The 23,126-nt window shown below is 41.9% G+C and overlaps 1 protein-coding gene across 1 annotated transcript in view; it reads right to left on the reverse strand.

The window, feature by feature from the left end:
* SGK1 (serum/glucocorticoid regulated kinase 1) overlaps nt 1–23,126 on the reverse strand; it is a 70,225-nt gene that overhangs the window by 8,505 nt on the left and 38,594 nt on the right. The window contains exon 3 of the mRNA XM_063151228.1: nt 16,060–16,135. Within this exon, the coding sequence (XP_063007298.1) occupies nt 16,060–16,135 (76 nt within the window). The remainder of the gene's footprint in view (nt 1–16,059; nt 16,136–23,126) is intronic.

Here is a 23,126-nt window from a genome sequence, read left to right on the forward strand (position 1 = left end):
GCACGGGCAGCGGCGGGGCGGGGGCTGCTGCTGCCCGCGGGGGGCTCGGGGCTGCGGCTCCCGGCCGGGCTTCCCCGGCGGCCGGATAGCGCCGGGGCGGGACCGGCGCCCCGCTCCGACCTGGCACCCTGCGCCTTCCGCCGGCAGCGCCCCGGCGGCGCCCCCCGCCCGCCCGCCCGTGCGGCGCCGCTCCCCGCCACCGCCCGCGCCGGCGCCGCGCACCCCGGCCGCGCCCCGCCGCGGGAAGCCGTGTCCTGTCCCTCCGTGCGGCACCCACCTGCCGGCTCCCGCACCCGGCACGGCCCTCGCCCCCTCCCCATGCCCGCCGTGCCTCGTAGCCGCGATGTTCTTAACGTGGAAGAGGGGAATGCCGCCCAAGGGACGAATTATTATTATTTTTTTAGTTAAAGATAATGTAGCGTTTTAAGCAGTTCATAACTGGGTTCTCCAAAGCCCGGGGTGTCCTAAAGTTGTATTTTTAAACTTTTCTTTACAATGACGGCAGCAAGCTTCAAGAGTTAAAAGGCAGGAGAGAGCACAAGACAGGAACAAGTAATCAAAGATCCCATTTCTGAGATGCCAAGTCTTGCAGGAGAGCATCAGAATATCTCAATAAATCGCATCAAAATTTTGTATAGACAGTGGCTTAGGGCTGTACAGCTAAAAAGTAAATACAGGAAAAGAATCAAAGAATCACAGTGATGTTCCACACTCATGTTACTTGTTACCTAGCCTAAAAAATTGACAAACTGTCCTGAAATTCTAAATTAAGAGATTTTCAAAGCAAAATGAATAATAATAAGGAAGAGGGTAGATGCTGAAAATAAAAGGGAAAGGGAGAGTCCACAAACAGAATACTAAAAGTTTATAAAACTCTTTGGCCCAGGATGTACACACTTCAAAAGAGTGGATGAGTTAAAGAACTGGTGGACAAATCAGTAGGAAAAAAACACCCAAGATTTAACTACACAGGCAGCATGTCTGACCTGAATTGTTCCCGTACCACAAATCCCTGTAAGCCAGGGATGGGTTGAAGCATATCCCTGAATAGTTGCCTGTTTTTTCCTTCTCATGTCATATTGCAATATTAGATAATGATAAGTGACCGGCTAACCCAGTAACCTGGACTGACCTGCATGGACTTGGGACACATCCTCACCTTCTGACAATCTTACACTGCACTTCTGAGTGGCATGATACTGTTTTATTGTACTAGAAAACTCCAGGAACTGCTGCTCACTGGCAAGAAGGAAAAGAACTGATTTGATTTGTAACCTAATGTGAAACATTTGGCTCTGCCAAGTACATGTATTCCATGCAAAAGTAGCGCTAGGTAAACACTTGCTCATCAAGCTCTTCACCATGGCAGCGTTCAAAACAGCCCCGCATCAGGCTGTGAGAGATGCAGAAAGACACAGACTCTGCTGGAACCATGGAACACTTAGGCAGAGGGCAGAGCAGACACAAACATGCTGGTATGGGTCACCCCAGGGTCCTGCTGACTCAGAGATTGGGACATACCTGAAGTAAAGCCAGGAGGGATGTGAATTGATTTATCTTAAAGAACAAGCAGCAGCTCATCACTACCGTGGGCCTGTATTGCTCAAAGCACTTCAAAGCACATTCATCAGCAGTTGAGCTGTGTAAATTCATCTTCCTAAAAAAGCCTTGCTGTTTGGAGGGCTTATTCCTCTGTGGTGGGCAGGCAGGTGTTAGTCCTGCCTGACACTACTTTCAGGGCACACAGAAACTTCTCCCTCTTGCCCTTCAGGAAGGTCAGAGGCTTCAACAGCCTTCATGAACCTGTGAGCTCCCTTCTGATTCTGTACTGGTCCTCATTGTCTGATTTGGAGCTCAGTGCCTCAATCCTTCAGGAATTCAATTCTCTGATAGCTTCTGAACTTCAGTTTGGCAATGAATTCAATGCTGAATAAATGAATTCCTGCTTACTTATCTTGCTGAATCAAGACCTTAGGATACAGCAGGTTCCTAGAATTACTTGGCTGACTCTGGAAGGAAACTTCTTCAAATTCTGCAAATATTTTCAGCAGTATTTGGCTTTGGGTTAATTAAATGAAGTTCAGGGTTTGAACTGCAGGAATGACACAGCCCCCAACTGTAGAAGACAATGGCACTCCTAAACAGCATCTGTCCTCTGAAGCAAAATTTCAGAAGCTTTTATTTTCCTCCTGTAAATACTGAACAAAAGTCTCTGACATTGTAATTAAGTTTTATGTGCAACAGCCAAAACTTTCAGTCAAGACCTTCATGCTGACCCCATAAATGGTGTCTGTGAACAGATAAGTAACTGAGTAACAGCTTTAATAACAACCCCAACAGAGATTTTAAATCAGGAGCTTTCGAATGGTCTCAACAGGTCTTCTAGACATTGTGTTGACAGGAGGTTTATTGACTGAAGCCCCTATTGATCTGGAAACATCTAATTGATTTCAGTGTCATATTTTGTGAAATACAAATTTGGAACATCTTTTATTTCCCTTTTCTGATGCTTACAGAGCAGGTTTACTGCATTGTCAGTAAGAGGCTTTAGTGCCAAGGGATTATGCTCACAGGATCACAGAGTGATGCAGGGCTGTGCTGTGAAAAAAAAGTAATTCCCATCCTTGTAGAAACAAGTGGAAAATTACAGCATTCTTTAGATGAACTGACCTCTAGTTAAAATAGCTGATAAACAGTGTCCTGAGCTCCATTTTAGTCCCAGCACATGGATTAGAGTCTAACACTGTTGTTGTCGCTGTGACTTTATGAGTAAATGTTGCAGGTATTTCAGCCTGTAGCAGTCAGAGAGGGATGACTGCAGGAAAACCGTGTTTGTATGCTTTCCCCTGAGCGTGTCTTTCTGGGAGTGTGCCACCCCAAGGTTAGTAAAAGTCTTTGCAGTATTGTGTAGTTTGTCTAGCTTAGAGTCCTCATAAAACTGCACTGGTGACAGATACTTAAATTCATTATCAACATTATGAAATTTAATGTGCTGTGACTGCACAGGATCTAGTCTTAGCAGAACTGAATAGTGCAATATGGAAAAGGAGGTGAAAACATATGATGGAAAAGTGATGAAAAACAAGTCATGAGAAAAATGAACATTCTTAGTGATGCTATGAGTTCAGTCTGCTGGTTTCCTTTGGTCACAAGGCAGCCTTCTGTGAGGAGCTCCAGAATGAACAGTGTAAGCCTACACTGTCAGCTGACTCCTGCACTCAGACGTTTTCTTCCAAAACTAGTTTTTAAAGAATAGCAAAAGGACATTTATGCATTTTCTGACAAGGGTATAATCTGAACAAGTTTCCTTGCACATCTTGCATGAAATAGATGTGCTGAAATACAAATGTCAGTTGAACTAACCTAGCTATGGGGTCATCTCTTTTATCTCTTCATCTAGTGTTCCACTAGGTGTTGACTATCATGATATCTCAATGTCCTTTATGTGTGCACAAAACCCCCATCATCCTGATTGTCATCATCATCAGTTCATTATCTTGAAAGAAAAGATCTCTTTAAGCCTGTAAGTCCTCCAGCAACACTGAAGATAAGGTACTAAATGATGTAAATAGTGAGAGAATTTGTCAAAGAGAGGAGTTTTTGACAGAGAGAAGTTCAGTTGGGTCCTAACTCAAAACAAGTTCGATTCTTGGCAATGTGAAAACAGAGGCCTGATACAGGAAGACACACATTGCCAGGTGTCAATGCTTTTCCTCTTGGTGATACCATCGTGTCTCTTGCCATCACGCTGAGTTTCAATATTCCTTATTATTTGTAGGACATTTTCTTTCAAGAAGTGTTAAAAGGTGTCCTGGGCAGAAGGATGCAAAATATGCATGATGAATAGGGGGTTATCTATAGTGATTTGTGCTTAGTGATTTATAATTTTAGAAGATATTGGGTCTCTTGCAGAACCCAGATAAATGTAGGGTTATTACAGCATTTCTGAGTGTAGACTAATTAGTCTAAGATAGAGAGTAAGGGAAGAAGTGTTAATTTTGCCCTAGGTAACTGGTCCAAAATGGAGTAAAAATATTTATATATTTATTCACAGTATATTTACTTTCCTTAGGTCTTGGTACTCAAGTTAGGCACAGAGTCACCAAATGTACCCTCCTTGGTCAGAAGAGTCAGATAAGCACCCTGAAGGCATCTCTGCATCTGTGGCCTGAATAAGGCAGTGTCTACTGTTTATTTGAAGGAGTTTGGTCTTGAAACCCACAGATAAGTAGAGGCTGATTTGAATTACGGATGGTTTGTTTTTCCTTATTTCTGAAGTTTTACATGTAAAAGATGTGGAACCACTTTAGAGAGTAATTTTGTCAACGTGCGCTGAGAGAGCTGGTCATTTTATTCCTGGCCTATATATATTTACATAAAAGAAAAAATACTGTGGGAAGTGTAACCACCATATATGTTAGCCAGAGCCAGAGATTCCCAACCTTAGTCCAGTCTAGTTATGGACCCGAAAGAATACTTGTAACATTGTTATAACTCTCCATAGTGCTCCTCAAGGTTGGATTATACATGTTGTCTTCCAGCCAGCAGCCCTGTGTGGTTGTCTGTTGAGTGGATATACTAGACATACCAGTTTTCTTGAAATTAATTGACATTATCTTGCCTTGTACTGTGCCTGATATAATCTCAGAGAGATGTGAAAATATTAGTTCTATTTTACAAAGGTGGGAATTGAACCACAGGGTAGACAATGTGTCTCATCTGAGGGAGATCTGGGGCAGCACCAAAAATTAAACGCAGAGCTAACTTTCTCCCATGCTAGTATCTGGATTAAGATTACTGTACAGCAATATATATTCCTTATGTGTCAACCTTATTTGTAAGGTTTACATGCATTGTAAACAGACAGTTTTGGATGGCAAGAGCCAGAGCAGGCAGTGGAGGCATTTGCTGTACCTTGGAGGAATGCCACTGAGATATCTGATATTACTATAGCCCTGGTTCCCTTCCCAGCAGGAGCCACCCATCACAGTGAAAAGTGGGGGACTTTGGAGCACTGGCACCTACAAGGCTGTTGTTCCAGGAAGGACCTGAATCTAGATTTGTGGGGGAGGAAGGAAGTATAACCATATTCACATTGAACTGGCAACTGGTAGCATGACCTGCCACCATCCAACATGTTGGAAATGCCAGGAAAGTGCTTTTCCCACAGCACATGATCATCACAATGAATATTACAGTAAGACAGAGAAATCCCATAGCTGTTTCATAGGCAGACACAGAAGGAAAAAGCCACAAACATTCCCAGCATTAATTTATCTTTTCATTTCCAGATGCCATTTTCAAACCTGTTCAGTTATTCACTGCACCGTGAATCTCTTTGTAGTGTTCCAGTTAGTCCATTTTTTTTAACACCTTTACCAAAGTAAATTGGAAACCTTTGATACGAGTTTTATTTACTTTGCTAGAAATTGCCTTTAGTTTTTTGTAATTGCTTTGTGTGACTCTGCAAAGAAAAGCTCAGGTGTTTTGTCCATAGATTTACTAGGCTTCAAGACCAAGAGAAGATGCTGGAGCCTATAACCTGGCTGTCTGTATAACAACTCTTGTATTTGCTGCTATGTATATCATGTCCAACAACCTCTCCTCTGACATTTCTTGTCTCTTCCTCTTAACTCATATTTAACTATCTCCAAATTTTCATCCAATGCAAGGATAAGAATCAGGAGGTTTGACAAGCACAGAGACCCACCCATGCACAGTCATGCAGTGGACCACAGGCTGCGAGTATATGACCTTTCCAGCCTTCAGCAAAGGCATCTGCGCCCCCATGCATCTGCATCTGCTCATCAGCACCCACATGGTGGGTGTTACCAACCCTTGGATCAGCTGGCAGATCTCCATGTGGGAGCTCCCACTGACTTGCATTAGTCAGCCAGGTGATGAGCAGCTGGGCTGGCACAGCCTCTTCAGCTGGCACAGCTGAAGCTGGAGGCAGACATGTCCCAGCCCACTTAGTGGGCAAGGCACAGTGTTATTGATCTTACATACCTTCACTGCAGTGTTATTATAAACTTTTTTTAAAAAAAAGGAATACAGATTTGCAAGTGTGCCATGCTCCAAGCAGTTGTGATACTTCTGTAGTGCTCCCATCAGAACTTTATCATATGAAATTTTTTTTCAGAAAATTCTTGCATGCAGGAAAGGGGAAGAGCAGGTTTATCTTATTGGATTGCTGGTGAATGCAATGTGGCTGGTACACAATTCTTAGTGTGACACTAATCTCTATACCCTCAGTGAGATGACCACAATACCTCTCTGCCTAGTTGAATATAATGCCTTGATCTTTCACACAAGACAAGCTTAATAACACTATAGAATTTTATTCTAGGGATTTTTTAATAAAAGAAAGTATATGAGAAAGAGACTCAACAATCTCTATATATTTTTACTGGAGCAGCAGAAAAATTAAGTCCTGGAACTCTGACTTGTTGTGATCATGCCTTAGCTTGCTACAATATAGGAAACATTACAAAGCAGGTTGTATTTTGTTGACAGTGGAGTTCTTTAGAAAAACAGATAAAGTGCCAGGTGAAGAAATTAAATCATAAGAGATTAAGCAAAGTACTGTCCAATGAGAAAGGAGGTTGAAAACAAGACTTTCTGCCTTTGGTGTTCAGCACTGGTGTAGACAGGTGAACCACTGAGGGCAAATTTAAAGCTTGAATGCATAAAGGCTGAGCATAATTTAGTTGCCAATGGCAGCATTTAGTCATTTGCAAAGCATAACATTGTGGATTTCTCTATAGTTATAGGGAACTCTCTGACCAGTGCTGTTATTCATGACTTTCACTCAGCAAAGATTTTCACTTATGCATGCTTTTATCCTGAGCCCTTTAAACCTTCAAACCGGCAAATATTAGCAGCGACATTTTAAAGAATGAGGAGATGGGGAAGTTGGATGACTTGGGTCACTGTCATATGATGAGCTTGAAATAGAGTAAACAGTTTGTGAGGCTTGTGACTTTCAATCCCATGCTCAACTCGTTGGACATATAGCCCACCTCCTACAAAGCAAAACCAGACAGCAGTTTTGCTCCTTTGGTGACTGACCCAGACTGACTGACTCAAAAGACTGGTTTAAATCACAACTATTGTGCTTGTGATCAAAGTCAAATGCTGTCTTCTCCCAAGTTTGATGAGGTTTGAAAGTAGCACTCTGTTTTTCACCTGATCCACAGTTTTGAGTTCCTTAGTGCTTAGTGGCAGACACGGGCCTGCCACAGAAAGGAAAGACATTTCTCAAAAAGGAAGAAAAAGTGTTAGTGCTGATATTTGAGATATGAAAGTATGAAATATGCAGTGAACTGCATATTCCAGATTCAGCTGAGTAGTAACTCTATATCTGCCTAATCCGATTTTAATTTCACTATATCTGTTTCAAAATGGATAGTACAGGGTAGTAAGGTATGCTCAGCTTTGTCTGGAGATAGCATTGTGAAGTACTTTTTACAGACCACAGTTTTCTCATATTTAGTATTATGTGCATATACACGTATATAGGTGTGATTGTGCATTTCATACATATTTATTCTAGATTGTTTAACTCTGTTGAGCAGCATACACAGAACTTGCAACTCTTTCATGTAGTCTCAGGTCACACTGATGAAAGGTCTGTAAGTGCTGAAACCCTGAGCATTCGCCTTGATTATTTCAAGTATGTTTGTCTTTAAGTGCTGCAGCCACAACTACTGAACTTCCAAGACACTTTGGCTGTGTGAGCTGAATCATAGAATAAATAAAATTACTCCTATTCAAGCATTTGTGCTCACTGAAACATACTTATATGTACGGTAATGACTAATGAACTAGTGAACATATTTGTTAAAAACAGCTTAACAAGAAAATGTGTTTTGTTCTCGGAGTGGAGGAAGGTCTATTATAAGGTTAGAAACTGAGAACCAACATTATTTCATTAATGTAATGAGTGTTTTCTCTTTATATGCATTTTTATTCTCAGATGTGGTGGGTTTAAATATTGAAGAATATTATTAGACTGATACATCAGGTCCCACTTTGTTGTATAAGCCTATTTGTGGCTGCCAGGAAAGGGCATAAACTTCTCAGGGCATTTCTAAGTATCTTGTGCCTTTAAAAGTGTCTCTCAAGTCCTAATCCGTGTTAATTTAGGGATTGTTTAGTTTTTTGCAAAACTATCAATGGATCATCTTGTGCAGCACAGCTATAAGATTCAAATTCACAAAAAAACATATCATGAAGCTAAGCCTTGGGCATCCACTCACTTGCCTTTATCAAGAGTGTTTTGAGAATATTATTTCATTTATTTCCATGTTTCTTTTGCTTTACTGATTACTTAGAAAAAAAAAATTAGCTATTGTTTTAGGTTCCTAACTGATGTTCTAGCACTGTCAAAGACTGTGAGACATCTCTGAATGGTATCTAACATGAACCATTACTGGAGATGAGGTCCTGGACCATAAGAACCTTTGCTTGGAACAAAGAGGTAATTCAAATGCTCTTTAAGCAATTTAAGAATGCTAAACTGATTAAAAACTATTTTATCAATATATTACAGCTATCAACTTGTAAAAAGTCCTGTTTTGTTTTGTGAGACATCGTCCTTTTCACAGGAGATCTTGAAATAGATTTCAAAATCCCATTTTACTCTGAATTGGCTCCACAGGAAGAAATGCAGGCTTCCAGGCTATATGCCATCATCCAGAGCATGGCTCAGCATCCTGACACTTCTGTGGGCCCAGCTTACAAGAAATGTGGAACTGCTGAGATGCTGAATTCTTTTCACAATGTGAAATGTTTAGACTGCTAAGAAAGGAAAAAAAAAAAAAAAAAAAAGGAACTAATGTGGGAGTGTGTGGGGAACTCCATATAGAAAGAGGAAGTATCGTGTGACTGATCAGGAAATGGGTACAAAGCATGTGTTTGATAGTATTTTCACTTGTTTTGGGGGCATTTCCATAGAGAGCTGGAATCTGGCCCTGTGTTTAGGTATTACTTCACTCTGGAGTGAAAGGCAGGCACTATTTTTGAGCGAAACACACCAGCTGTCAGCCTTTGCACATAGCAACATGGCACAACAGCTGAAGGCAGGTCGCACAAACACAACATCCCACGGAAATAGCAGTGTTGGAGAGCCATTCTGGGCTGCAAGAATCAATAAACAATGCTCTGGCTTCTATAAAAAGAGAAAGCTATTTCCAGGCTGTATTTTCTGAGAGGAATTGATTCTCTTTTACCTCCAAAATCTTTGGGCTACATCTGTGCTACAAAAACTCCAGGGAAATATGCACAGCAGCAAGGTGCGAACATGATGAAAGTCCTTTCTGATCCTGCATGCCAAGGCATTTCTTTACCATGCACAGCTTTGACAGGATAGAAATTTAGTCCTCATCATCTTTCTGTAAACATTATCTAGTCTGGAGTACACTGACAGCCCTTGTGATGTCAGGGCTGTTCACTACTTTGGTTTTGTCATGTGATTGTTTTTTCCAGAACCCAGGAAAAAGTCCAAAAATGTGACAGTTCTTCTTGTGTAAAGTGAAGTTCTGCTTATTCATTTTCTCTTGAGCAAGTTGCTGTTACTCAGATGTTTGCAGAGTTGTGGGGAGGGTAGTGTACTGCCCTCAATGCAATGAAGTAATTTTTAGAGGAAGTCCTTGTATGGACAATTTGTTCATTGTTTTGGAAGACTTCAAATAGCATTTCCAGGAGGGCCAATTCAAATCCCAGATTGATTCCCCTTATTAAGTCATTCCTCAGTCAGCTGGCAGGCGAGTTTGGGTATGCTGGTACAAGTGAGCAGCACAGAAAGCTGAGACAAAATCCCTAACAGAGGATATTTTGGACCTTCCACTCCAAAATGTAATTCTCCTGCAGACTTATAAAGGGACTGAAATAAATGAAAGATGTATTTCAAGGGTTGTCATCATGAAGCTCCTGAGCAGCATGCTCAATGGTATAGAGCAAGGTAATTATTTGGAGGACTGTTTTTGCCATTGGCTTTCCCCTCTCTGAAGAATGAGACTTCTTAGCTTAAATGATTTCAAACTTGACCTATCCCCATTTGCTAAGTAGATCATGTTAGTGTACATTTATCTGGATCACAGTGTAACAAAAGTGTTACGGTGTAATTTCCTATACTGCTCCCATGGTCTTCTTTTTCAGCTTTGTTTTTGTCTTCTGTCTTCTTTCCAGTATTTCCACTACTCCCTGGAGTGATATTTTCGCCTGTTTCTTCATTTCACCTTCTTTTGTCTCTCAGGCCTTTCTTTCTTCCTGGCTGCTTCAAGTTGAAGCCAGCTCTCTGAAAGTAACAGTCACCTTCAGTGGGACATCATGAGACAAAGTCATCTTCAAAATCATTTGAGATAACTTTTCATGTTATTGTTTCATAGGGTGAAGTCAAGTAGGATGTGGAAAGTGGGACAATTTTGGCCACCCACCTCATGGAAGATGTTAAAAAACTGGAGGAAGCCAGAGTGAAAAGCTGTCAAGGTTCTAGTGCACAGGAGCACTGAGGAGAGGCTGAAGAGCTGAGCTTGATGCATCTGATGAAGAGGAGCATCTGAGCATGCATCTGAGTATCTGACGAAGAGGAGGTCAAAGGCAGTTGAGCAGCAGCCTATGATTTCATGATCAAGAGCTACAATGACATCAGAACCAAACTCTTCCCAGTGGTGACAGAAGGTGCAAGAGGGGGCAATGGCAGCAAGATGAGTGTTCAGGTTGGCTATTAGGAAACAAAATCCCCACCTGGAGCATAGAGTAGCCTGGATACAGGTTGCTTTGAGAGCTGGAGGAAACTCTATCCCTGGAGGTTTCCAAGCCTTGACCAGAATAAATCCACATTGACCTGCTCCAGCCCTGATCATAGTCTGGCCTTGGAGTGGGATGGGTGATCCACAGGGCCCCTCTAAACAACACTATAACACCAAAACCATGTATTTGTTCCCTCAAAACACTTAATGTAGAGTTCTTCATGTTGTCCCTCATTTAGCCAATCCCTCCTAATTGGGAAGAGGAAGAATATATTTATTTTTTTTTTAAGTGAAGGATCATATAAACCAACTAGAACAGCTAAGGTAATTCTGGTAATAAGGAGAATACCTCTAACTCTTGCTTTAAATGAAATACATCTGATGCAGACAGCGTGCCTTCAAATTTTACTCCCTTTCAAATCTACATTTGTGCAAGTGCTGGAAGATGTGCAGGCAGAGCACAATGCTGAGGGCCCAGGAAATGTGCAGAACCTGTACTTTCTGTTGTTAAAACTGTGTTGGAATTCGGATACATCTGTTATGTACTAACAGACCTAGGAGGAAAAAATTTGTGTGCATGAAGAAATATCTCTGTCCCCCCAGCCAGGCTGGTCTTGAGCTTAAGGGTATCCATAGAGCCCAGGCCATGGCAGGTCACTCTGTTAGAACGTGTACTCTCAGTTCTACAAACCAGGGCAGACACTGGTTTTTATTTTTAGGTAGACAAGCAGCCTTCTTAGTTTTAGTGGGATGATTCACATCCACATAGTGATGTATAGGTTTGCTTCTAGAATGAGCCTTCTTTATTTGTTGTTTCAATATTTGTGTCTTTTCTCTGAGTTATTCTAATGAAATCTTTGTTCAATTATTTTTTCCCCCGGGTCTGTCTACAGGCACCCAATGTTTTTTTATAGAGAGGTGTTTCTTTTAAAGTTTCTAATTCCTTAGTATGAATAAATTCACTTATTTTTACTGGGATGCTGTAAATACTTTGTTTAGGACAGATTGTAAGCCTCAGTTTTGCATTTTCTTTTAACAGATTTGCAATTTTGTTTTTTTGTCCAGCCATATTAAAAGCAACAGCAATTTTCCATCTGTTTTAATTTGCAGTAAATGAGTTTATGCTGCTGTGCTTTACACAGATGAGAGCTTGTCTTCTTCAGTAATTATTTCAAGACAATGCTGTTGGAATGATGTGAGAGACTAAATGAAAATGATAGCGTATCTCAGGTAAACTAAGCAATTTTGCTAGACCATATTAAATTCTGATTACAATAAAAGGCTTTTAATTCATTTCCCTCACCACTGAACAGATTTACAAATCACCTTCTGAGAGGTACAGTGACAAAGCGTATAAAAGTATCTGCTTGAGACTACAGAGGGTATCAAAGAGCACTGTGATTGTTAAAACAATTTAAAAAATATGCCACTGACTGAGATCACACCCCTTAGTCCACAAATTCCTGAGAAGTGGGAAGATTTCTGAGGTGCTCCAACAGTCTTAGACATCAGCCATTGCCAGAGTTTACATGGAAAAGTTTAAAACATAGTTTCTTCTCCACATGAACAGAAGTCTCTCATCTCCTGAGCAGGAGCCGAAGAAGCAGAAGGTGTCCTTGAAGAGGCTTTCGACCCTTTCCTGAGGCAAACTGGGGACAGCCTGCTCTGTCCTGGGGCCTTGAAAGGGAATCAGGGGCTGGTGCTTAGCAAGCCTTAGTTAGCCCTTCTCTCTCCTGAAACGCATTTACCTCAGGGCGTTTGCATTGGTGTGAAAAGGATGAAAAGTCCCCTCAGTCAGGCTGTTGTGTTGCTTGATCCCTTTGTGCTGTTGCTGCTAAGGGCTGATGGATTCCAGCGTGCTGCTGCACTGAGTTCTGCCTTGCTTAGGGACAAACCTTTCCTGGACAATCCTCACTCACCCTTTGAGAAGTGCAGCCACACTGATTTCTCTTGCAAAATGTATTGCAGAAAAATATAATACAGAGAAACTTTGGACTACCACTACTGAAGAAAAAATTTTGCCCTGTAAAGAAGCAAAAGTACGTGCCCACTGTCAAGGTCGCTTCTACAAACAACATAAGAAAATACAGAAAATTATAGCATCTTTTCCTGTGGGATCTTCATTCAATATGACCTTTTTAATTAGCTTATTTCAATGTCTGTAAAATTCAAAGCAATAGTTCTCCTTGGGCAGGAGCCAATCACTAGAAATGAACAGCCAGGATACCCCTGACACTCGGCTTCTGTTCTGTGCCACATTTTCCTAGAGCTTTACCCTATTAATCGTGCAACAACCCATGCATTTGTGTGATTTATTGTTTAGCTGTGTCCATAACACACAAAAAGCTTGTGCATTACAAGCACAAGTTTGTACTGCTTTTCAAACATATGATACTCTTCTATAAGGCCTCAAGGTCTTGCCAAAATGTAGATTTCTGCTGGAACCTTCATGTTCCATAACAGGACATCAAACATAATAAAGACCGTTTGCATACTGTCTAGAAGGGATACTGTGAAGGAAATGTTAGGGCAAGAGAAAAGGTCAGATCTGGATATGGTATCTCCTCATCACCCTGCTGTTTTCTCCAGTGGTGTCTTTTTCATCCTCTTGCCTTCCCTTGCCTTCATCCCCTACAAGTGCAGCAATGTAGCAGATCCTCTGGAAACCTCGCTTAATGCCACACTCTGGAAGAAATCATCCAGGGCTCTGGTTTGGCCAGTTTGGGGCTGACCTCCTTTACCATATGGTCTGGTAAGTCAGGTATCAGATTTATAAATAAGTGTTAAACCCCACAATTACTTAGTTCTATGTTGTATCTGCATGGGCTGTCCAAGGAAATGGTATGGAGGATTCCCCACTACTGAATATTTCCAGGAATAAGTTAAACCAGCTTGTCCAGCCTTCCTTCATAGTCAAGAGAGAGAACAGGACACAGATAGGCACTGATTCTCCTCCTCCTCAGCCAGTTCTGTAAGTCAGAAGAACACTGTCTGTTCTTTGTCACAAGAAACAGTGACAACTGTGACAGCACCACCCCCTTTGCAGGGGTCTGAACTCAGGGGAAATTATGGTTTTGGTTTTTATTTGAGAAAAACTATTCTGAGCTACAAGTGCTGGAAGCACAATTTTTCACAAAAAATTTAGAGCGTGAAGTCATCACAGATCTTCCATATTGCATCATCTGAGTCTCCATGGAGTTCTGTTTCCTGCCTGACACCAGTGGCTGAAGGATCAGCTCAAGGTTGTCCTGCAGGTAAATCTGGAAGGGCTTCCCATGTCTTCAATCCAGACATTTCTTTTTTAGTGCAAGTTCAGTATGACACATAGAGAGCCAGGTATATTAACTGCAATTAGGCTTTATTAGACCTTTGATCTGCTACCATGCTGTAGTGTATAAATTAATGCATTAAAAGAAAAATCAAATGTAAAATAATTCTCTAAGTTGCAAAGCTGAATTTCAAGCTGTGCCTTTAGAGCACTTGCATCACATTTTTAATTGAGCTAGCTTTTGTGTCAGGAAATAGGGCTTTATTGGAGAAGATGAGGGAAAAGTAGAAAAAAGGCTGATGTTTCATTCAACTGAGAAATGCCATGGGCATGAAATTCTAATCTTTACAATTGGCAGTTGTCCTGGCAGAAGAGCCCTTAAACTTCAACTACTCTGGAACGAGGTCCCAGAGCCGTGAGCACTTTTTCTGCTTTAACTGAAATTAGCCTGGATACCCAATTAACATGAGTAAAAGAGCAGCCAACATCCCCATGTCATCACCACTGCCAAGAAGTGGTGCCTAAATACTGTATTTTTAACTGGGTCATTCCCCAGATGTGGTTTCACGTGTAGCTAGCTGTGGACTTAACTGAGAAGACAACAACATGGTAGAGAAGAGAGAGCAGGAGCAAGAAAAAGGACATTAAGAGCTCTCCCATTGCACATGTATCTCAAAGTGGGGTAATCACTGGTTCAGTGCACTTCAGGCAGAAGAAAACACCACTCAAATTAGTTAAATCAGCTTCCCTGTGTGGACTCCTATATTTTTGGGGAAAAAAATTATTATAGCTATAGCTACACTGCTTAGGAATCAGTGTAATTTGCAACATTCACACACTACTGTGAGATCTCATGACTGACTGAGTGTGTTTAGCTAATTATATTTATTTCTAAACTTGTTTCATAAAAGTTTATCATCTAGATCAGGATTTAATGTGTATGCATAGAAGCCAAGACTGGTTATAGGTCAGGGGAATTAACCAAGAGCATTAGGCATTCAGAATCAAAGCAAGGAAGTGAAAGATTTCCTCCTAATGGGGACAGAGGCTTCTGGGATTTTTCCCAGGGGGACAGTTGCAAAAATGGCAAAGGAAGCAGGAAGAAAATCCCTAAAAATCCAAGTGAAATCTGCCTCAGGATCAGACATCTACTGTCATGTTAGGAGCAGTTTATGTTTACTGGGACATTTGCCCTGTGTAGTCACAGCATTTTTAGAGGTAATTTTTTTCTTGGCTTAAATGCAGTTCTGGCATGTCATCTAGCCACAGCACCAACAATCCAAGTTAATCTGGTATACTTTCCATTTGTAAATAATATCTAAGCTTATGATTAAGCAAAGGGAAATAAAGACAAACAAAGTACACGAAAAAAATTCCCCATCCCTCTAAAAAAGCAGAACTCCAAGACATAAAGAAGATAGAGTAAGAAGAATGCATGTGAGCTCAACATAATTTATTCCATCTATGCCAAAACTACTGAGGCTTCTCTTTGTGCACAGCTCAGTTCTCCTGCATACAGACCAGGGGTCACTGAGTGGCCACTTTTGCCCTCAGATGCATTCACAGGACTCTTGCTGCAGCTAACAAGAGCTCTGCTCGTACCACACGTCAATGCTGAAACGTGTCTGACAGCTCATTAAACAGATCTGCTGGAATCCTGTTGTTTCTCCTCACTGTGTCATGGCATAGCTCCTCTGGAGCCTGCGTGCTGCGCATTGTGTGCTGTGCCCATGCCCACAAGTGAGGCAGTTGTTGTTTTTGCCCAGCAAACGCTCAGTGGGTGAGAGCCTGTGTCTCATTTTGACATGAAAAACATCCTTCAATCAGGCTTGGCCTGGAGACAAAGCACTGCAGCCCAGAATGAAGGCACATCAGACACAGAACACCCTGCCCACTCAGCCCTGTGCCCGCCCTGCAGCACACCACCCGTACCTGTGTCCTCACCACCCGTACCTGTGTCCTCACCACCCGTACCTGTGTCCTCACCGCCCGTACCTGTGTCCTCACCACCCGTACCTGTGTCCTCACCACCCGTACCTGTGTCCTCACCACCCCAGAGGCTCCTGGGCTCCACCTTGGGCAGCGAGTCTCCTTTGCTCTGGGGCTCCTTCATCTGAAAAACACAGAGGGAATACATCAGGTCATGAGAGCTTTCTTTTGAGGTGGATTTTGCTTTACAACACTTAAGACCAAAATTGTTTTCCATCTAAAGTGCATTTTTCAGGCCCCTCTCCAGCTGTTTCTATAATCAGGGGTAAAGTTATGAAGTGTGAGGTACTGTGATCTTTCAGAAAAGAAAAGGGCCCTGTGAGTCACTGTATTTTGAACTGCATTTTTCCATTCAAAGTGTGTGTGTTGATTTTACACTGTGGACCAGATGGTCCAGCCCCATTCTCCTGCCTCGGCCCTGCAGAGGTAGAGGAAGGGAAAGGAAATGGTGGGCAGGGTCCCAGAGGGTCTGTCTCCTGGCATAGAACTGTTTGCACAGAGCTACTTTGCCCACTTTCTTTCACAGCAGAGACAACCTTAACATGGGAGGAATTTGGTGTAGGGGATGCACAGATGCAATCCCTTCACATATCCTTGGGATATCGCCAGTGTGGGATCTGCAGACACCTGTTCCCCTTCCTGATTAACACTTCATCCTCATCCCTGCTGTTGCAGTGCCTCTAACTGCTTGCCCTCTAGACCTCTCTTACTCACACACGAGAGATTTCAATCAGAGCTGTGGAAAAATTCTGAGAACCAGGAGTGTGACTATCCTCTGTCACCACTTTGATAAAACCTCTGACCTCAGTGGTGCTGTTTCTGGGTGATAACGGGAGTGTGAGGGTGAAGCCAGTCAACAGGATTACACCATTGCTAAGCCTATCTGCCCCAAAGTACTTCCCAGGCTCTCCATCCTACTGAAACACTGCATCCAGCATTAGCATGGGAAGCAGCAGTCAAACAGCAAATAAGGTGCTGCAGAAGAACAAGGTAAAGAATTCCCACTGTAATTTTGGCTTTTGGTAAGGAGCTCTGGCATCCAAAGACAGAAGTTTTCTTGCTAGCATCAAAACTTAAACACTTCTTCATACAAATGCACTTTTCTCAAAGTCTGCAGTCCTGACAGATTGAGTAGTTTGTTATCGTGAGTCTGGAGCTCTGGTGGGTTGCTTATGTAGAGTTTACAGTGGTGCTGTTTGTGTTGTTAGTTTTAGAAATACTTTCATTCAAAAGAGTCCCAACTCAAATGGCACTTCACCCCCATTACACACACTCTAAACAGGCGTGAAGCTGTCTGGAGGATGCACAGGATTGCAAAACATTGCAAAGGTGACTTGCTCTTCTGATTGCATATTTCTCATTATCTCTATTCATATAAACACATGACAAATAGTATGGAAGAAATAGACATCCAGGACAGCCACTGTACTGGCTATTGTAGAACTCCTTGATTAAAGAGCCATTGCGTTCCAGGCAGAACTGTGATAATGCCCAGAAAAACAATCTCAGAAAACACAGGGAAAAGCATTTAAGGAAAAGCAAACTCTAGACCTGGATCTACCCTTCCAGAAAAGCACATCTTTTTGTATGTACAAACCAGTACATATGGGCAGAGCCACCATGTCAAAGACAGAAGTATTGAGTCCACAATGTCCATGAGCAATACTATTCAGACTTTGGATGCTGAAAGCTGCAAATTCCGAACTCTGTTATTTAATGGAGTCCAGTAAAAGAGGAAACACTTGGCTACCCTGTCATGAAACAAGAGGCATTACTATCAAAGTTTGCAAAAGTAAAAGTCTGTAAAGTTGTACAGATGAGCACATGGAAAGACTCCCATGGAAGCAAACTCATGCTAAACAGATACTAAAGAGGAGAAGGGGAACAGTGCACTTAAAGCAATGACCCCCAGAGCATCACACAGGTCTCTCTCTCACCTCATGCAACACAATGTCCTGCATGTGCAAGCAAAGGCAGTTGGGGCTTTTATCAAGGGACCTGAATCACCAGTGTATCCATCAACCAGGAGCAGCCCTGGGTGGGAGTGAAGTCTGTTCCTGCTGACAGAGGGAGGGTTCACAGCAGACACTGACACTGCAGCAGCATCACCCTTGTGTGGTCATCACGGGCCAATGCCAGAAGTCACAGAGCTGACAACAACCTGACTGCACTCCAGAGTGTGCCAGTCTGCAGGGCCAGAGCCAGAAACATTTCTGTGTTCCACGGCAGGGAGGGAAGGTAAAAGCATTACATCTTGTGAAACACAGAGAGCAAAAGGTACAGAAGTGACATGAATGGGTAAGAAACCTATTTTGAAATAGCTTGTGGAACTCCTGTAGCACTAAGTGTGCCCACTTTACTTGTGTATGATATTGCTAACAAATGCATCCATTTCAATAATTTTGTTAATTTACTTTTTTTCTCTTTTAATTTCCTCAGAATTATCTGTATGTGACACTAATTGTCTGTATGTGACACTAATCACACCTTCCATTTTTATGTCTATGCTTCCATTTCAGTTGAAGTTCTTACAACCTGTGGCTGCCTTGAGAAGAGCCCCTTTGTTATTGTATGCAGAATGTTTCTTTTATATGCTTTCCTGGATTATGTTCACATACTCCCAATTCATTAGTTCAATTCTATAAAACAATATCCATATAATACAGTATATAAACCAGCAAGTTTTTTCCTACCACAAAGCACAACTTCTCCCTTCCCTCGTTTCTTGTAGTCCAACAACGGGACCCTGAAAGACCAACAGGCCAGATGAGAGGGACTGCTCCCACTAAGCCTTGTCGTAGGAATCAGCTGTGGAAAACTACATCCTTTGATTTGCAAGAGGTAAACCATGTTGGAAGCTATTTCTCTGAAGCAGAGTTTAACAGCACCAGACTATGTTTTGAGTTTTCCCCAATCTCACTGTCACTGGAAGAAGATAAAGGGAAGTAGAAGTCAGAAGTTCATATGTCAGTGCAAGCAACACTTAACTTGGAGTACTGATTTTGGCTAACGTTCAGTGCTTTATATATTTTTGGCAAATATGCCATTAATTGCATGATCCTGCTTTTACTTGTTTTAGAAAGTAAAGGATGTCAGTCTTTATAAGTGCTTAATAAAATAGCAACTGCATCACTTCCTTCTCTGCTCCTTTTGACCTAGGCACACAGTTCTTTTCAGCTGTGATGCCTCTTGGTGTGTCCTCAGCTTGGAGACCCCTAAAATAAAGACTGGGAAAGAGAGAGTAGGCAGACTGGCTACCCATTCTTCATGTAGGAAAAGGAATGGGAAAGGCTGTTGTACTTCAAATACTTCATGAGATACTCTGAAAAACTCATCTTTTTCATGGCAGCCAGTATGGGAAAGATTAAAGGCATCCAGACATTCATACAAGCATCGCTGTGGGTAGGCACAGTTGAGTTGTTCAGTGTGGAGAAGAGAAAGCTCTGAGCAAACCTTGTATCAGCTTTCAGTACATAAAGGAGCCTAGGAGGAAGGCTGGAGAGGGACTTTTTGCAAGGGTATGTAGTAACAAGACAAGAGGGAATGGCTTTATACTGAAAGAGGATAGGTTCAATTGGATATTATCAAGAAATTCTTTACTGTGGGGGTATTGTGACATGGGAACAAGTTGCTTGGAGATGTTGTGGGTGTCTCATCCCTGGAAGAGTTCAAGACCAGGTTGGCTGGGCCCTCAAGCAACCTGGTCTAGTGTAAATTGTCCCTGCCCATCCCAGGGGAATTGGAACTAAATGATCTTTTAAGGTCCATTCAAGCCCAAACCATCCTATGATTCTGTGATTGTGGGAGCTCCAAAGGAGCTGAGACCTGGGGAAATTGCTTCCTCCTTTGCTGTGATGTGGGGTCCACGTTTCTTCACCGTACACAGCGAGGTGCCAGGGGTGGAGAGCCCCAAAAAAGGAAGAAAGAAGACAGTTTAAAGAAGACAAGTTACTCTTTGAATAACAATGTTAGCAAGGCAGGTAGCACCTGTGAGTCTAACGCATGCGCTTGTAGAAAGATTGCTGCTGTTTAGCTTTCAGCCAGTCCTCACCTGCTCTGCTGAACCAAGAGCCAGAGAAATATGGTTTGCAAAGGCAATTTAAACTCTGAAACCTAATTTACACATCAACATTGTTAATTATTTCATTGCTGAACATCTTAACAGCAAGAGCTCATTATTTGCTTCATATTCTGTTCACTTGAAAGGACATCAATACCAACAGTGGAAGCAGAATATATTATCTAGGCTAAATACCACAAACACTTTGTATTAGAAAGAAAAGATGTTGCTTATTGATACAAAATGATACTCATTTATTAAACTGTCTGCTTTCATTGCTCTTTGCTGGAGTCCTGTAGAGGATCTACGTTATTCAGCAAGACACAGCCTCAGGATCCAGCATATTTTTGCCACTCGGCTGACAATGAATATCCTGGTTTTGCTTGAGGTTCCCAATTATACAAATAAGTCACTGAATTCATTATGACACTTAATGTGTTTGGATTTACATCTTCATTCCTGTAGACAATCTCTTCCAATGAGGACAACATCAGAATGTAATAGGGCCAAGCGTGCATTAGCTCTGTGGATTGTGTTTGTGAAATGCTCACCTAAACTTAAAAGAGTCATAAAGTCGGTGGCTAAAACTTCTGCAGTCAGTCATAACAGCCAGTTGTCCATTGAAATTAATGGCAGCCATCCACACTTCTCTTGGCACGGCTGCTTCAGTGCCGCTGAAGTCTCAGGGGTGTTGTCTGAGTAAAAGTCCAAAACATCTGCCAAGGCCACCACCACTGGGCCTAGTGCCTAGGAAGGGCTGTCACACTGCTGGTGGCCACAGTCATCTGCAGCTTCTGAAATGAGAACAGACCAGATGTCCCCAAGCTGGTGTCCAAAGCAAGAACCCCCGGTGAGCCTGGAATCTGAAGTTGCCTGGGCCACAACATGGCTACAGGTGCTGCTTCTTACTGGCAGGTTCTCCCAGCCTGCCTAAAGAATATTCAGATGTTTACATAGCTGTTTGAAAAAACGTGAGAAGTCTAAGTTCTTCCCCTGGGTGGAAAAAGCAGTGATGCAGATTTCCATAAACCAGCCATGACTTGGACTGGGTTTGATGGTGCTGCATCGCAGGCCCATAGTCAAGTGAGCTGCAAAGTTGAGAGAAAGGCATTTCATGTGCTGGAATGCTGTTTCTGCAAGCTCTGTGCTTCTCCACACAGTGATGCATCCTTACACAGCATCTCTGCAAAGGGTGCCAGTCCTGTGAACAGCAAGCTGAAGGTGCCCTTAGCTGCCAGCGCGGCTCCCTGGGCTATTGCTGCCATAAACACACAGCACAGAGCAGCAAAGGCAGGAAGAAGGGGAAGAAAGTTTTCTAGTTGTGAAAAATACTTTTTCTCTCAGGTGAAAGAAAGTTTTCCAGTTGTGAAAAATACTTTTTTTTTTTTTTGGTGGGACAGCTACAATATAGATACCCCAGTGGGATCTGAAGGATGGTCTTCCACGAAGAATCACCAGGACTGAAAACAATAATGTTCTTCATCTGTATTACTGATTTATTCAAATAAATTCCTATCATATCTTTACTGTGTAGCAAAAAAGCATTGTGCATTGGTTTAGTTATTGGGAAAAGCGTCCTCATTTCATTAAAGCAATATTTTATTCAGACTCCAACTTTTATTTGCAATAAATATCATGCTTTTCCCTTGACAGTTGGCAAATTGTGAGAAACCTTATTATTTGCGGCAATGTTTTGTTCAATTAAGATTATCAAGGAAGGGAGAAAAATATGTTATTGGTGGACTAAAAACTCAAAGCAGAGTGCAAACATCTAATGGCATTAGTAGATACATAAGATATTGTAAAACTTGCAGCTAATCTGTACAAGCTCAAGCTATTTGGAGTAGCTCACATCTAACCTGCAAAAACATAACCACATAGCCCTCTTCCAGAGGTTTCTTGACCATTGCCAGGGGACAGAAGATGCATTTTTCTGCAGAAGGGCAGACTGGGCCAACTGAATTTGGCACTGGGTTAACTGTGGTTTTGAACCAAAGACCTTAACCCAGCCTAAAGCCAAGCTCAGGGTCATAACTGAACATTCTGTGAATCAGAGCTTTTGTGATTCATTGCCTTCAACAGTGCAACCCTGAATTTGATGATGTTGGGAGCCAGATCAGTGTGAATGGGACTGGTTGATGTAACAGGAGGAAGGACTGTGTTGAGGTTCACAGGACAGGGCCCCGGGAACAATGAAACTGCAAACCTGCAGTGCAGTGTAAATGCTGCATCAGACAGCAATTCATTATGAATGTACAGCATGCTGTAGCTGTATCACCTGTTCAGTCAGTGAAAGAATCCTTCCTCTTGAGAAAACAAAGTCAAGGGATAAGCAGCAGTGAAAATCAGCACTTTTCTTACCTATACTTACATGAAATTCATCAGTACTTTTTCTACAGTAGAACTACACTAGTCCAAATAAGGCATATAAGTGTTATTTAGACTGATCATTATAAAACAACTAACATCTTTATTTATGTCAGATGGTGGAAATAAAAGCATTGAATAGAACATTTTCTAGAAGCTACATTTTTCTTTCTTAGTTTAAAAATTCGTTAAAGCCAAGATATGAGATCCACACTTTCTAGCCTCAGATTTTGAAAGAGTTTGACTTTGGGTTCAGATTTGTATCTGTGTTTTGTTCCATGGGACTGAACAGAAATCTTGAGACCAGACAATGCTGAAGTGGAAATTCAGGTACCTAACTGTAGAGTCAGAAGTAGATGGTACAACGATCTTGTCCGATATTCTGCATAATGTGGCTACAGAATCTTGTCAGGTTTATTGCTACCTCACCCCCCTCACCTTTGGCATTTTATGCCTGGTTTGAACTTCAGGATTTCCAGTGATGTAAAATCCATCTTTTCTTATATATGAGTTATTTGTTCAACCTTTTTTTCACTTTTTTCTTATTGATTGCTTTTGCTTGATCTTCCAGTCACAGGGTGCTTTTATATCTTTTCTTTGAAGAGCTTTGTGTTACAAGTGGCTGCTCCATCAGGGAGACATTTGTAGGCCACGGTCAAGTTGCCTCTCAAATTAGTTTTTGATGAAG

Source organism: Melospiza melodia, chromosome 3 (genome assembly GCF_035770615.1).
Source record: "Melospiza melodia melodia isolate bMelMel2 chromosome 3, bMelMel2.pri, whole genome shotgun sequence".
In the NCBI taxonomy this organism is placed as follows: domain Eukaryota; kingdom Metazoa; phylum Chordata; class Aves; order Passeriformes; family Passerellidae; genus Melospiza; species Melospiza melodia.